The 16,836-nt window shown below is 35.7% G+C and overlaps 1 protein-coding gene across 7 annotated transcripts in view; it reads left to right on the plus strand.

Moving 5' to 3' along the window:
- The window catches only part of UEVLD (UEV and lactate/malate dehyrogenase domains), a 48,429-nt gene that overhangs the window by 15,638 nt on the left and 15,955 nt on the right, over positions 1-16,836 (plus strand). For 5 of the 7 annotated variants that reach the window (XM_022583781.3, XM_089915064.1, XM_089915066.1 and 2 more), the window contains 5 exons: positions 514-677; positions 4,556-4,691; positions 5,429-5,547; positions 9,442-9,544; positions 15,733-15,903. In XM_022583781.3, coding sequence (XP_022439489.1) covers positions 514-677; positions 4,556-4,691; positions 5,429-5,547; positions 9,442-9,544; positions 15,733-15,903 — 693 coding nt within the window. The remainder of the gene's footprint in view (positions 1-513; positions 678-4,555; positions 4,692-5,428; positions 5,548-9,441; positions 9,545-15,732; positions 15,904-16,836) is intronic. The other 2 variants (XM_022583783.2, XM_089915065.1) reach the window with 2 other exon arrangements.

Here is a 16,836-nt window from a genome sequence, read left to right on the forward strand (position 1 = left end):
TGTGGAGTTTTAGCCACTGGACCAACAGGGAAGTCCCCATTCATTCATTCTTATTTATATAAGAAATTTTTATTGAGTATCCAGTATGTTAGGCACTATACTTGTTGTAGGGGACATGGAAATGAATAATACATAATCATCTCTAGACGTTTCTAGTGTAAACAGAGAAACAGACTTGTAGGCAAATAAATTGGGTGGAGCAAAGAAGGTTACCTAAAGAAGATGTATCCCATACTCCTAGCACAGTAGGTCCTATAAATATTTATTGAATTGAATTGAATAAGCTGGCCATTGTCTTGATTATATTTCCTTAAACGTTATACTGGTGCTTTAATGGGAGCATATTTCCAATGTGAATGTGGATGAAAATAGGAAAATAGGCCTCAGTTTACATAAATCCTTTATCTATAAACTTGACTAGACTTGTGTTTTAAAATGCCACCTAGCTATACCATAAATATAATGTGTGTGGTTCATTATTGTTTGAAGATGTGTTTATTTTGTCTCAAATAGGTAATACATATAACATACCAATTCGTTTGTGGATTTTGGATTCTCACCCTTTTGCTCCCCCCATTTGCTTCTTAAAGCCAACTGCAAATATGGGAATCTCAGTTGGAAAACATGTGGATGCTCAAGGCAGAATATACTTGCCGTATCTCCAAAACTGGAGCCATGTAAGATCAATTTGGATTTTCTTTTAAAAGTTTTTATTTTTCTGAATATTTATCTTTGATCCTAATGGTACAAATAAGTTAGTGAATTTTCTTTCAATGATAATTCTTCTTATGGTCTTTAAAAATAATTTGAAATTGAGCTCCCCAGGGTCACCCAAGACCCAGAACCCTGCATGAAGCTGCTCTCTCCAGGTCTGGGAGGCAACCATTGTTTGCTCCCTGTCTTTTTATAGTTGTTTGCCATTTGATAAAGCAAATGAAGAGCTACTAGCAAAATATTGGGCATTATTTCCTAGTTCTTCCCCAGTAAAGATTCTTATGTAATATGTGTATTTATTTGTAGTTCTGCCTGTTTTTAACCTTTATGTAAATTGAATCATACTGTATATAATCTTCTGTTACATGCTGTGTTTTAACTGAGCATTAAGTTTTAAAAATTCACCCACAGCGATGCATGAAACTGTAACTTATGTGTTTTACAAGCCCTCACAGGGACTTCCCTGGTGGTCCAGTGATTAAGACTCTGCGCTTCCACTGCAGGGGGCACAGGTTCGGGGAACTAATCCCACTAATTTGGCACGGCCAAATAAATAAACATAAAAGTAAAAAAATAAATAAATAAAAATAAATGGCCCAGACTTAAAAAACAGAAACAAAACAGAACAAAAATACAAGCCCTCACATTATGCAATTTTGTATTCTGCATATTTCATCTATCATTATATTGAGCATTTTTCCATATTAAACAATATTTTCAAAACACATGGTTTTTAATGGTTGCCTGATGTAGATTGCTCTGTTAGAAATTTAATAATGAGCATCCTTAAATATATATGTAAATATAAATGTATATATCTTATAAATCTTTAATAATTTCCTAATGATAAATCTCTAGGAATGGAATTATTGGATCAAAGTTTTAAAATGTTTTGAAGGCTATTCTTATATATTCCCAAATTTGCCTCCAAGAGGTAGACAAAATGTTGTAATTCTACCATCAATAGAAATCAGTATGGGGGGTACCTGTTTTACAGCACCTTTGCTCTAAAGGGTGCTATAAAAGAAGGTACTATCATTAAAACAAAACAAACCTTTGCTTATCTCTATGGTTCATTTACTTAGAAGGATGTAGAATCTGCTCTCATCTTTGTAAGTAACTACAACTTTTATGAAAGGATAATTTATAATATATTTGTATATACCCAGAAAGTTGTAGGACAGGAGGACAGGGATCTGTCAGAGAGGAGTGAGGTTGAAGTAAAGGATGGCATTAGGATTATCACTTCTTATTTTATATACATATTGTAAAAGGATATGCAATTGTGGATGCATTTCATATTGTTTTATGGTTTTCTATTTTTTTCATATAAATAAAACTTTTATAAAGAAGAAAAAAAGAAATAGAAAAAGAAAAACTGCATACCAAATTGTCAGTAGTGGAGTTTAGGTGGGGAAACATTAATCTTTTACTTTATGAACCTGTACATTATTTGCATTACTTGGTGATTTAAATAAGATTACCAGTTAAATGTGACGAATAGGGCATGATGAAAATTCGTTAGTTGGAAGGACAAAAATGATGTCTTAACCTTAATGTTTAGTTCTTTGGTTATTTGAGAAATTGAAATCTTATCATACATTTATTTATCATGTACGTTTCTTCTTTTTTGAATTGTCTGTTTATCTCTTTCATCCATTTTTACAACTTTAAAAAAGAATACTATCCTTTAACAGTATTTTGACATCTGTGCCCTATTGTGGGAATTTATCTTTCCCGTTTCCTCTTTCTGGTTTTCTTTGGCATCTCTTTTCATAGTTTTGTTTGTTTAATAAATACTCAGAGATAGTCCTATAATCTAGTCAAGGTTGTGCTTGATTTCAGATCAGACAGTATTGATTTCATTTTACTATTCTGAACCTCTTTATTTATTATAAGCTAAAACTAGTCTTAAGAAGATATTATATTATTTAAATGGCCCTATTTAGAAGAACCACATTTGGGGGAGGGGGAGGGATTAATTAGGAGTTTGGGATTAACAGATACACACTACTATATATAAAATAGATAATATGGCACAGGGAACTATATTCAATATATTGTAATAACCTATAATGGAAAAGAATCTGAAAAAGAATATATATATATATATATATATATATAACTGAATCACTTTGCTGTACACCTGAAACTATAACACAACATTGTAAATCAACTATACTTCAATTTAAAACAGTATGATGTTATGATTTTTAAAAGTACTACGTAAACTTTAAGTTCCACATGCAGTTGGAATTACATAGTATAACTATACAGAGTTTGGAGCTAGAAGGAATCTAGAGGTCATCTAGGCCAAGGATTGCAGACATTTTCCCCAAGAGAGTCAGTGTGCTGCATTAGGCCTACAGAATTTTGTTTGAACAGCACAGTGGTTTTGTTTTGCTTTGTTTTGTTCTTAATATGGATTTGAATGACTATACATGTACTATTTCCAAATTACCACAGTGACCATCTCCCCAAATTTTCTTACACTTGACAACTTCACACATTACGTTATCTGCTTAGTCTTTAAAGGTATATGAGTTTTTTAATTCTAATAAAAAATTTATTAGAGTGGGCTTCCCTGGTGGCGCAGTGGTTGAGAGTCCGCCTGCCGATGCAGGGGACACGGGTTTGTGCCCCGGTCCGGGAAGATCCCACATGCCGCGGAGCGGCTGGGCCCGTGAGCCATGGCCGCTGAGCCTGCGCGTCCGGAGCCTGTGCTCCGCAACGGGAGAGGCCACAACAGTGAGAGGCCCGCGTACCACAAAAAAAAAAAAAATTTATTAGAGTGAAACCTAGACTCTGAGAAATTAAGCAATTTTTAGAATGAGCAAGCCACTGAATATTCCTAATAATAATAAAAAACGTATTTTACACTCACAACATATAATTTGCATACATTAGCTCATTTGTTTCTCATATTATTGGGATTTATTATTTTTTTTTTTTTTTGCGGTACGCGGGCCTCTCACTGTTGTGGCCTCTCCCGTTGCGGAGCACAGGCTCCGGACGCGCAGGCTCAGCGGCCATGGCTCACGGGCCCAGCCGCTCCGCGGCATGTGGGATCCTCCCGGACCGGGGCACGAACCCGTGTCCCCTGCATCGGCAGGCGGACTCTCAACCACTGCGCCACCAGGGAAGCCCTATTATTGGGATTTATTATTCACATTGTATTGCTAGTAATACTGACGCTCAGAGAGGTTAAGTGCATTTCACTAAGGTTGCTTAACCAGTTAAATTAAAATGAACGGTACTGGATTAGATAAATATCAGTATTAATTTTATGATTTGATAGTGGTTATATAGGAGAATGTTTTGTTCTTTCTTTTAGGAAATATATGCTAAAGTATTTAGGGGTGAAGGGGTATCATATCTTCAGTTTACTCTCGGTTCAGAAAATAGAGGAAAAGAGACTAAGCAAGCAAATCTGATAAAATGTTAACATTCGAGTAATCTGGGTGAAGAGTATATGGACATTCTTTGTACTATTTTTTTGCTACTTTTCTGTAAGTCTGCAATTATTTCAAAATAAAAAGTTAAAAAAAGGCAGATAGACAAGACCATTCCCAAATATAGGTACTCTGCTAGTAAGCACATTTATGCTGTTTTCCCACTTTTTGGAGATGTGGGTTTAGCATTTCTCCCTTTATTTTTCAGCTAAAAAATTAATTCTTTTCGATTAAATGTATTAAAACAGTTAAAAGTATCATATAATTTGTATGGTAGTTTTCGAAAAATGAGAGCATGACGTAATACTTTCTTTTGGCTAACTCTGTAACAAGGTAGTATTCCTTAGCAAAATTTTTGCATAACTTTTCCCTTTGTGTGTGTTCTGTAGCCTAAATCTGTCATTGTTGGATTAATTAAAGAAATGATTGCCAAGTTTCAAGAAGAACTTCCCCTGTATTCTCTGCCATCATCTGATGAGGCACAGCAGGTAGACTTGCTAGCCTATATTGCAAAAATCACTGAAGGTTTGTATTTTTGTTTAATCATAAGAGTTATGAGTTTACAATTTCTCATTAATATCCTTTACTCTCTGCTACTTGATTTCTCTAAATAAATACATGCTTGTATATGTACATATCTGTGTTGAATCAAAAATTCCTATATGTTTATCGTAAGGTAAGTATTACCATACAGTTCCAATGAATATGGTTTCTTAAAATGTAGAAGATTACTTTTATCCTGACAGCTAAAATAATTTGTTATTTTCAAAACCACTTGATATATATTAATGATCCCAAGCCTTTGTCATTATATGTTTGTGTGGCTTTTTGCCTCATTCAGTATACTGGACCAGAGAATCTATGATTCTCATTGTTTCTCATTGAGGATAAAGCAAAATACCCATGCTTGCAAAATTTCATGTTAAACATTTTTTTGCATTGTAGACTAGAGCAGTAAGAATCACAATGTTTTTCAGAATTATGGAAATCCTATTTTTTTAAGAGTCTTATATAATATTTTTTCAATGTTTAGAAAGATATTTTCTTTTTAAAATGATAACCTCTATTTAGTAGAATATTTATTATGAGATTCCTGTCTTTCTTGCATTTCATTTGTTCAACAATATTTTTGAATGTCTATTATGGAGTGCCTAGTACCATGTTTTCTGTCCAAGTTATTGAACTTTGGTGTATTTTTTTTAAGATGCTAAAAAGATTTTTGATATTTTTAAATTCTTATGATAGTTCACTTTACTTTTTAGGTGCCTCAGATATAAATTCAAAGAACTGGGCAAATCATGAGAATAAAACAGTCAATAAAATTACTGTGGTTGGCGGTGGAGAACTGGGAATTGCCTGCACATTAGCAATTTCAGCAAAGGTATGTAAGCATAGTGGTTATAAATACATCTGTCATATTGCTACACTTTTAGGCAGTTTCTATTTAACACACAAGAAGTAATGGCTTCATTTTGTCATGTGGGAAAACTTCATTTTGCCTTAAAATATATTTAGTAAGCTGACAAAAAAAATATGTGAAAGCTCTCATCAGTAATGTTGCTTCTTAATTAGTAGTTAGTTGTGGAATAGGCTTTGAAAACATGATTTGAACAATGGGCTTATCATCCTAATCCAAGGGAAACCTCAAGTTGACATTCATCTGACTTAGTCACAAGTTCGTTTGTGTTTTCTGAGTCCTGCTGCTTTAATTAAACTCTTATTTAATATAATACTTAATTTAGCTGTTTCTAAAATTAACATTTTTAAAAAACAATTGCCTTTTCTTGTGTAATTACTCCACTTTCTTTTAGGATCATAGTTCCTAATTTGATATTTTACAGTAGTTTGAGATTTGCCTATTTTTCCATCCGTCCTTTTTACTAGATCTTTTCTATATAAATTATTTTCAGAAAGGCTTAAGTCCCCCTTCAGAGAGGTTGAAAGACCCTCCAGGGCCCAGTATCATGGTAACAGCATGTCTGTGTCATTTGAGCCATGTAGACCAGAATAGACTAGCTCAGGGGTCCCCAGCCGCCGGGCCGAGGACCACTACCGGTCTGTGGCCTGTTAGGAACCAGGCAAGAAGTGAGCGGTGGGCGAGCGAGTAAAACTTCATCTGCTGCTCCCCATCGCCTGAACCATAACCGCCTGAGCCATCCATCCAACCACCCCTCCACCGCCCCCCCCGCCCCCGGTCTGAGGAGAAATTGTCTTCCACGGAACCTGTCCCTGGTGCCAAAAAGGTTGGGGACTGCTGGACTAGCTCTTCCTCCATGTATTTATTTGATAGCCGGTATTTGGTTTTCTTTTCTATTAAAGTTTGATTGATTGCCATCTAAATTCTTCCCTTTCCATTTAAGATTCACGTATATCTTGGAGGTAGGTTCTACTTCAGCAAATAGTTAAATTGTATCCAGGGAGCTAGAAGATTTTAAAAGCTAACTGTTCAGAACCATATATGCTAACTTTTGCCATATTATATTTTCATTTCCTCCACACTCCATCTGAATGCACTCTTCCTTCTTAAGTGTAATTTGAAATGTTTGTAGATCTTTTGTTAGTAAATAGAATGCTTCTATAAACATTGCCTTACAAGTTGTTTATTTTCTTGTCTGAATTTTCTGTTAGGGGTACATAATCTCAGAAATAGTACTAGTGAGTCAGAGGGCATGAATGGTTTTTATGGTACTTATTACATATTGCTAGATTGCTCTTCAGAAGGGCAGAACTTTACACTGCGAATAACAGTGTAATTTACGCTGCTAATAACAATGCACACATCAACCTGATTTTTGTCATTGCTAACAGTACTAAGTTTTATCAATTTTATTTGTTTTTGGTAAGTGTAGGAAGACCCCTTAAAGTCATATTTCTTTAACTGTTAGAAGTCGCACTATCAGTATTTCTTTGTTTGTGAACTGTCTAGTTGGAAAGTTTTTTTCCGTTTTTCCCTTTAAATGTTAATATTTTGATACAAGGTACAATATTCGAATAGTGCAACAATATTTAACTAGTGCAGTAGTAGTCATAATAATGGCAGTAGTTGAAGTGGTGGTAGCAGCAGTAACTAACCCTTACTGAATGCTTACTAGATCCAGGCACTTGTCTAAACACTTGTTTCATTTTTTTTTTTAATTGATTGATTTTTTTTGGCTGCATTGGGTCTTCGTTGGGTCTTTGTTGCTGCGAGCGGACTCTTCTCTAGTTGCAGTGAGCGGGGGCTACTCTTCATTGCAGTGCATGGGCTTCTCATTGCAGTGGCTTCTCTTGTTGCAGAGCATGGGCTCTAGGTGCATGGGCTTCAGTAGTTGTGGCACATGGGCTCAGTAGTTGTGGCTCGCAGGCTCTAGAGCTCAGGCTCAGTAGTTGTGGCTCACAGGCTTAGTTGCTCCGCAGCATGTGGGATCTTCCTGGACCAGGGCTCGAGTTCCCTGCATTGGCAGGCGGATTCTTAACCACTGCGCCACCAGGGAAGTCCCACTTGATTAATTTTTACGACAACCTTGTGGCTTAGGTACTATCGTTACTGTCATTTTACAAATGAAGAAACCAGGGCATAGGGAGGTTACCCAACTTGCCCAAAGTCACAGTATTAATAAAAGGAGCCAGGGTTTGAGGTTGGGCAATCTATTTACAGAGCCTGTATCCTAGATCCTTATTACCCAACGTGTGGCATTGGCATCATCTGAGATTTTATTGGAAATACATAATCTCAGGCCCTACTCCAGATCAAAGGAAGTAAATCTGCATTTTTACAAAATTCCTGGTAACCCATGTGCTTCACTGATCTATTAAATGGCGATCCCTTAAAGCTTGAGAAGCTCTGCTCTAAACCACTATGTAACACTGCCTTGTTGTGGTTATTGATGGACATTTAGTTTGTTTCTAGTCTTTTGAATATCCTTATACATATTGTATCATTTTACACATGTACTAATAAACTTGTAGGATGATTTCTACAAATGAGGTTGATGGATTAAGGGAGTTGTGTTTTTATTTTTTTTTTATAAGGATTTTTTTTTTGATTCGGACCTTTTTTTTCCTTTTTGTCTGTATTGGAATTTGTTACAACATTGCTTCTGTTTTTATGTTTTGGTTTTTTGGCCATGAGGCATGTGGGATCTTAGCTCCCCAACCAGGGGTCGAACCTGCACCCCCTGCACTGGAAGGCACAGTCTTGACCACTGGACCACCAGGGAAGTCCCTGTGTTTTTAAACTTTGACAGAAATTGTCAAATTATCCCTCATATCAATTGTGCTAGTTCATTCTCATTCCCACAGTGTTTGAGAATACCTGTTTTCTCACACTACTGTTAAACTTTGGGATCTTTGCATGTCTGATAAATGAAAAATGGTAACTCATAGTTTTCTTTGCATTTCTCTTATGAGTGTGGTTAATGTTGATAAAATTAATAGGTACCATTTAGAGAGGACTGCTCTTTGCCAGCCCTGTGTCACATAATTAATCTTCATAACTCCAAGAAATAAGACCAAGTTCAGTGACTTGCTCAGTCTTGCAAAGTTAATAAGTAGCATGGCTGGATTGCTTCCTGTACACTTTCTGCCTCATAGTCTGGTAGATCCCTGGGTAGTCTTGCTCCTGCACCTTAAGATAGGAGAGATGCTCATATCCCTGGCTGCTTTGGAAAAAGGACTTCCACAAAGATAAATCGACTCTTAGGAGTTTCCATCCTGTTGTTTATGGTCAGCCCACCATGGCACCTAGAAAGCTGTCTACAGGCATGTGAAGTATTTTCCATGAGATCTCTGGGGAGAGAACTGCATAATAATTGGGTTTTATTTTAGCTTTATGACTATTATCTTTTTTTCTTTTTAAGAGAAACTTGGCATTAATGTTGACATTGATGCTAAAATAGACCAAAAAATAGACCCAAAAAAATCACTCTAAGTTCTTTCAGAATGGAAATTATGACAAAACGAAAACATAAATGGAAGAACAATAGCAAACATATTGAGTGCACCATGTCATCTTTATTACTCATTATCCCATCAAAAGAAACCTGCACTCTGTGACTTCTGAGTTAAGCCCTGTTAGAGCCCAGTTTTTAGTTAAGCCTAAAGGATCACATTATTCAAGTGCATAGTATTTTCTTGCTTTCATGTCCCTTTTATTGCTATTGTGCTACTTCCTTCATAAGAGAGCACATAGGCCTATGTATTCGTTCTCCCTTAGCTCTCACTTCTGAATGAATTTAAACTGAGTAACTGGCCATGTGCAGTGTAATGCTATTCTTTTTCTTATTGTACTGTACAGGGCATTGCAGACAGACTGGTCCTCTTAGACCTCTCAGAAGGGACTAAAGGAGTGATAATGGACCTTGACATATTCAACCTGCCTAATGTGGAGATCAGCAAAGGTCTGGTTATTCTGCTTAAAAGATTTGTGCCTTGTTTGCCCTTATATTTGAGTCCTAGAATTTTTTTGTAGACTTTATTTTTTAGAGCAGTTTTAGGTTCAGAGTATTATTGAGCAGAAGGTACAGAGATTTCCTGTATACCCCCTGCCCCCACACATGCACAGCCTCTGCATTGTCAGTATCCCCTACCTAAGTGGTATAATTGATAAACCTCCCTGGACGCATCATTATCATCCAAAGTCCATCGTTTACATTAGGGTTCACTCTTGTCTTTGTATATTCTATAGGTGTGGACAAATCAAACATGTATCCACCATTATGGTATCAAACAGTTGTTTCACTGCCCTAAAAATTCTCTGTGCTCTGCCTAGAGTCCTAGAATTTTATTGCTGAAAGCATCTTAAAGATCACCTAGTCCAAGTCCCTCATTTTACATATTGGGAAACTGAGGTTCATATAAATTAAGGGACTTACCTAAAGTCATACAGATTGCAACTAATTAGGTTAATAAGAGTCAGATAAGCAAATAACATTCAAATTGGTTGGAAGGATTTATTTTCAGTCTCTGAATTATACCTTAGTATAAATTGTTTTCTCTGATTGCTTCCTTTTTCATAATATATTGGTTAAGAACACTGATTTTAGAGTTAGACATGGGGGTTTGCATACTAGCTCTGCCATTTGTCAGATTATATAATCTCTCAAAGTTCAGTTTTATCATCTGTAAAGTGGGAATTAATACATACCTCTTGGTATATAGCAAAGTGCTAAACCAAGATTAAAAAAAAAATTCATTCACATTACTTTCACTAAAAATATATTGTTAAAATGAATTTTAATAAGAACGAAAGAGGGGTTTGTATCATTAATAAATAAAATTTAGAATGTTAAAAAAGTAATTTTTAAAATCTTTTTAATTCAAAAGATTTGCATATATTTAACAATGTACATAATATATTAGTACAGACGTATATATGTAGGTAAATACCAGATTTGGGGATGTGGGAATAAAGTTATTTTATTACCAGGGATGCATGATCAAAAAAAATTGGAAAGCCATTGAACTAGAGAATGTTTAGTCTCCAAAAACCAGGTTATAGCTAGAGTCAGGTTGTAATATGCTATAGTTGCTTAGCTTTCCTTTGCCTTTCCTTACTCAGGTCTCGTGTATTCTTTTTTTTTTTTTTTAATAAATTTATTTATTTTATTTATTGGCTGTGTTGCGTCTTCATTGCTGCGCGCGGGCTTTCTCTAGTTGCAGGGAGTGGGGGCTACTCTTCGTTGTGGTGTGTTGTGGGCTTCTCATTGCAGTGGCTTCTCTTGTTGCAGAGCATGGGCTCTAGGCATGCTGGCTTCAGTAGTTGTGGCACGTGGGCTCAGTAGTTGTGGCTCACGGGCTCTAGAGCACAGGCTCAGTAGTTGTGGTGCACGGGCTTAGCTGCTCCACGGCATGTGGGATATTCCTGGACCAGGGCTCAAACCTGTGTCCCCTGCATTGGCAGGTGGATTCTTAACCATTGCGCCACCGGGGAATGTTAACCATATTTTTTAACCATATTCTTAACCATATTTTCCAAATAAAATATGGTTATTTTCTTAACCATATTTTCCAAATAAATTATCGAGACATGGTTTCACAAGGCTGAATGTACTAAGAACCGCAGTGGATCAAAAAATTGAAATTATACCTATAGGTTATAAAAATTGGGTGTAATAGTTCTAGCAAGCCTCTGGATCCCTGTAGGATACAATGGATTTATTTTCCTTCTCTGGAAAGAGTACAATAGTTCCTTTAATGGCCCTTTTGTAGGCCTTGTACAGAGGATCCTTTGGGGAGCTGGATAGTCTCTTGTGCCTCTCATTTCCAGGTACTGAAGTTCTTAAGGGACCTCTTCACTCTTCCAAATCACTCCAGGAGACTGTTTAGTACATGGACCCTAGAGGTTGTGAGGCCATTTAGGACCTGAGGAAATTGTTTCTTCCTATGTGTCTCATTAACCATCAATAACTATTGTTTCAGATAATTGAAAGAATAGAATCCTTGGAGTAGATATATAGGATGTGGTACTTGCCACCAAGTAAGGAGTTTTGAATGAATGAGCACTATATTGGGGCAACTTTCATGTTCCCCTTGTTAATTTTGATTGCATATTCCTGATAATTACTATTACATGAGGTAATTTAAAATATAATATTAGCTAACATCTCAAATATGTTCTATGATATGGAGAAGTGTGTTAATAATTTTGGGAAAGTAAGCTCATTTGGAAATTTTAGTAATGCCCCATCATGACAGGCATTGATGATCATCCTAGAGTTGTACTTTTCTCCATTTGGAATTTTTAAATAGCTACTAACATACTTCGGGGAGGGCTGTGCATAGGTATATATGAGCCTGCAAACATGCATACTATACATACATAAACAAACAGTGTGTGCATAGACTAAATCTGGAGAAATACTGAGGAACTGTTAAGAGTAGTTGCTTCAGGAGTCAGATTGGGGAAACTGGTTCTGCACTTGTTTTTTGCACTTAATATTTTTATCCCTTTTTTTATTGTGTTAAAATACATATAGCATAAATTTACCATTAGTGACATTCAGTATGTTCACAATGTTGTGCAACTGTCACGAATATCTAGTTCCAGAACATTTTCCTCACCCCAAACGGAAACCCTCTACACATGAAGCAATCACTCCCCATTTTCCCTTTTCCCCAGGCCCTGGCAACCACTGATCTACTCTGGATTTGCTTCTTCTGGATGTTTCATATACATGGAATTACACAATATGTGGCCTTTTGTGTCTGGCTTCTTTCACTTAGTATAATGTTTGCAAGGTTCATCTATATTGTAGCATTTATCACTCCTTTTTATGGTTGAATAATATTCTGTGGTCTGGATATGCCACATTTTATTTATCCACTTATCAGTTGATGTACATTTGGGTTGCATCTTTTTGTTATTGTCAGTAGTGCTGCTGTGAACATTTTTGTACAAGTTTTTGTTTGAACACCTCTTTTCAATTCTTTTTGGTATGTACCCAGAAATGGAATTGCTAGGATATATCGCAATTCTGTGTTTAAGTTATTGATTAATTTATAGTATCATTTTGAAGATCATTATTAATAGCACATAGAGGTCTAAATAGCTCTATATCTTTGAACAGCTTTATAATAATATTCCATCATATGGATGTCTGTCTCCTATTGGTAGACATTTAGTTTTTTTGTGTTTTTCTGTGATTACAAATAATGCTGCAGAGAACATTGTAATGTAATAAAAATCTTTGTGTATTTCTCTACCTAGTAGGATAAAGTAGAATTACTGGGTCAAAGGTGTTTTTAAAATGTATATTATTAAGCTGTACTAATTTATACTCTCACCAGCAGTATATGAGGGTTCCTGTTTCCTTTCTGCTGATTACTTTTATTTTATATTAAACATAGCTAATAGAATAATTATCCTATGATTATTTTGATCATGTCATTTCCTGGCTGAAGACACTACTATGTTGGTCCCTTATCCTTAATAATAATAATAGATGCCATTTTTTTCAGGGAATCCAATAATACAAGCTAGATAGTTTACATATATTCCATTACTTCTCTTACTTTATTTTATAGATGGCTGAGAGAGATTGTGGCTTTGGTCACACAGTTAGTAAGCAGGAGTTTCAAACATGTTTGTTACCAATTTCTTATGATTCACTCCAGAAATAGTCTCTGCATATACAAGCATAGATATTTGGGTGTATGAGTATGTGTATGTATGTGCCTCAAGAAAAAAGTGTTCAATAGTTGCAAATTAAAAAATAAGTTGTTGTTGGGAGTTCCCTGGCGGTCCAGTAGTTAGGGCTCCAGGCTTCCACTGCAGGGAGCATGGGTTGGATCCCTGGTCAGGGAACTAGGATCTCACATGCTGCGTGGCATGGCCAAAAACAAACAAAAAGAGCTGTTTTTGACATATGGAGCAAAGTAAAATTTTCTCAATAGCCAGTGGTTTCTTAAAACATGGGTTATGGATTGATCCCTTGTGTGAGAATCACCTGAGGTGCTTTTTAAACTTACAGAAGCCTGTGTCCACCCCAGGCCTATGGAGAGATTAAAAGGCTTTAGAGTAGGAAGGCTTTCTTGCACTTCTGAAATCATATTAGACAGCTACTACTCTGTTTACTTATAAGTCAAACTTGAGGGTGAGGGCATTTCATCATTCAAAGTACAGGAAGCTAAAGAAGGAAAAGAAAGGAAATGTGATCCTGGCAAGATAGGTTGGGGCCAAACTGTAGGGTCATAAATTCAACTGTTCACTGGTATTTAATACAGTAGTATGGACAAGCTACCTAATCCTTCCAGATATCCATTTCCTCAACTTTATGAGGGTATAGGACTAAGTTCCTAAATATAGCATAGTGTTGAACAGCACTCTGAAGCCAGTCTGCCTGGGCTTGAATTCTGGCTCTGCTACTTACTAGCTCTATGACTTTGAGCAGGTTACTTAACTTCTCTGTGCCTCAGATTCCTCATCTGTAAAATGGGAATGATATCGCCCCACAGTGTGTTGTGGATTACATTAAATGAGTAAATACAGGTCAAGGTCTTAGAACAGTACCTGGCACATAGAAGTGGCATGGAAGTATTAACTGTATCCCTTTCAATTCTAATGTCTTTCAATGCTGAGATTTTGACTCATTACCAGGTATCTATTCTGAACACTAGAACATAGGCATTATTTACTTAAGAGGACTCATGAAGAATCATAATTAAGATGCAGGACTTCAGTTTTTGGCTCTACCCCCACAGCTGTGTCAGATTATGAATTAAAATTGGATAATGCCTTTCCCAGTGGACGCCTTACACAAGGGTTTCATTCTGCAACTTGTTTAGGAAAATGGCCTTATAGGCTTAATTAAGACTATAAACCCTGGAATCTACTCATTGTCTTGCTGAGATGCTAATAATCATTTACACATGTTGACTGAACTGATATCACCCTAGTTACTTTATTATTTTTCTGTTGTTTCTGATACTTATAATTCTGGCCACTGTTTTGGCATGTACTTCTGTAAAACACACTGTGTAATAGAGAGTAATGTAGTTGTAAAATAGCATAAGTATGCTTGAGGATCAGAGACGTGAATTCTGGAGAACAGCTTTTCCTAAGTCATAACAGTTGCTTACACGTAAGCCCCATTAGAAGAACCTAAAACCAAGACACTGGGCTTCAATGTAAGGAAAAGTCAGTAAAAAAATGAGCCAAGATGTTTTATCTTGATTTAAAGATTTTCAAATAATTTTTTTCCTCTTTGGAGTAGAATCCTTAATAAATAAAACAGATACAAACAACACTATGCTGTGCCTGCCAGCTTTCTTTCTGCTTATTCCCATTCCTACATGGCCTCTTAGTCACTTTCAAGGAGGTCTAGGACTCCTAAACTCCCAGTTTAAAAATCAGTGATGAGAACAAACGTATGGATACCAAGGGGGAGGGGGGGGTGGGATGAGTTGGGAGATTGGGATTGACATATATACACTATTGATACTATGTATGAAATAGATAACTAATAAGAACCTACTGTATAGCACAGGGAACTCTGCTCAATGCTTTATGGTGACCTAAATAGGAAGGAAATCCAAAAAAGAGGGGATATAAGTATATGTATAGCTGATTCACTTTGTTGTACCGTAGAAACTAACACAACATGTAAAGCAGCTATACTCCAATAAAAATTTTAAAAAAAGATGCGGTATATATAAAAAATGGAATATTACTCAGCCATAAAAAGAATGAAATAATGCCATTTGCAGCAACATGGATGGACCTAGAGCTTAAAAAAAAAAATCAGTGATGTAATTGATTATAGGTGCATTCTGCCTATAGCATATTATTTATTTTTTCTAAGAAAATTGTGAATTACATAGAAACCTAATTCCCTGTTTGTGGAATCTGGATTCTGTAATTTATTTTATCTTTTTTGCTCTTTCCTCCCCTGGGATACACTCTTGCTTTTAATCCTCTTTCTGGAGGCAAACCTCAGCACTTTGTATCCTTCCTATGGACACAGGATTGATCTAGAGGCAATTGTGCTAAAAGCTGTCTAATTGTAGAAAAGAAGAACCTGATTATCATGAACAAGAACTTGGTTAAAACCTTTATCTTGAGCTCAGACTGTTTCTTTTTATTCATTAGATTTGTCTGCCTCTACTCATTCCAAGGTGGTGATCTTCACAGTCAACTCTCTGGGTAGTTCTCAGTCCTACCTCGACGTGGTACAGAGAAATGTGGATATGTTCAGAGCCTTTGTTGCAGCTCTGGGACATTATAGTCCACATGGCATCCTGCTCGTTGCATCTCAACCAGGTACAAGACTTTATTTTAAATAAATTTGGTGGTCCAGTGTATCAGTAGAATTGCCACTTCTGATAAAATTCATAAAACAAGGATATAAAGGGACAGCCAGAGCATTCAGTTAAATTGCTCTTATGATGAACAATGCAGTATTTTCCATATCCTGTCAACCAGTTACTTCTTCTGACTGTCATTAACTACAAGGTTACAACTTACAATTTTTTATATAATATTACTATTAATATGTTCCAGGTCGTTAGCCATGCCTTTCTCAGTGAGAAAATGGTTAAACACCCAAGAGAAAGATGCAGTAGCTTATAGGAAGGATCCTTTGTTAACTCTGAAGTGTCATAAAATGTTAGTGAGCACACCAGAGTGCATTTTTAACATTTTGTATTTTAAATTGTTTCTCAAATTATTTGAGAAATTTTTTTCAAAGAATTAGGTGGTACTGGACTCAAATTGGTGAACAGATTTTTTTTAATGTTCCCAATATAGGAGTATGATATGAATTTCACTTGTTCTCCTATAGCAGTTGATTGAGGGATGTTGGTTTAATTCCTGACATCCTTTTGTCACATAAGAAAAAAATAGTTGTATTTTTGTTGATAATGCTGTATAGCATGGTGGTGGTATATGAATCAGTATTTTAATTTAAAGATAGAAATTCAGCTTAAGCTAGATATAAAAGAGAACTTGATCAATGAAAAAAATTTTCTGATTTTCTGTACCCAGTTTTCATCTTTCTCGCTTAACTGCTCTAGGAAATTATCTGTTTTCCTCTCTTAAAAATTTATATTTAACAGCAAAGTTATGTAAGATCATGCTGAAACCTGGTTAGTTGTTTTTAATTATTAATTAAAATTAAAATATATTAAATTATATTATGTATATAATAAATATATATTATATATACTAAATTAAATATTTAATTTAATATTATAT

Source organism: Delphinapterus leucas, chromosome 7 (genome assembly GCF_059928025.1).
Source record: "Delphinapterus leucas isolate spDelLeu-1000000601 "Yukka" chromosome 7, BTC_Dleu_Yukka2, whole genome shotgun sequence".
Classification (NCBI taxonomy): Eukaryota; Metazoa; Chordata; class Mammalia; order Artiodactyla; family Monodontidae; genus Delphinapterus; species Delphinapterus leucas.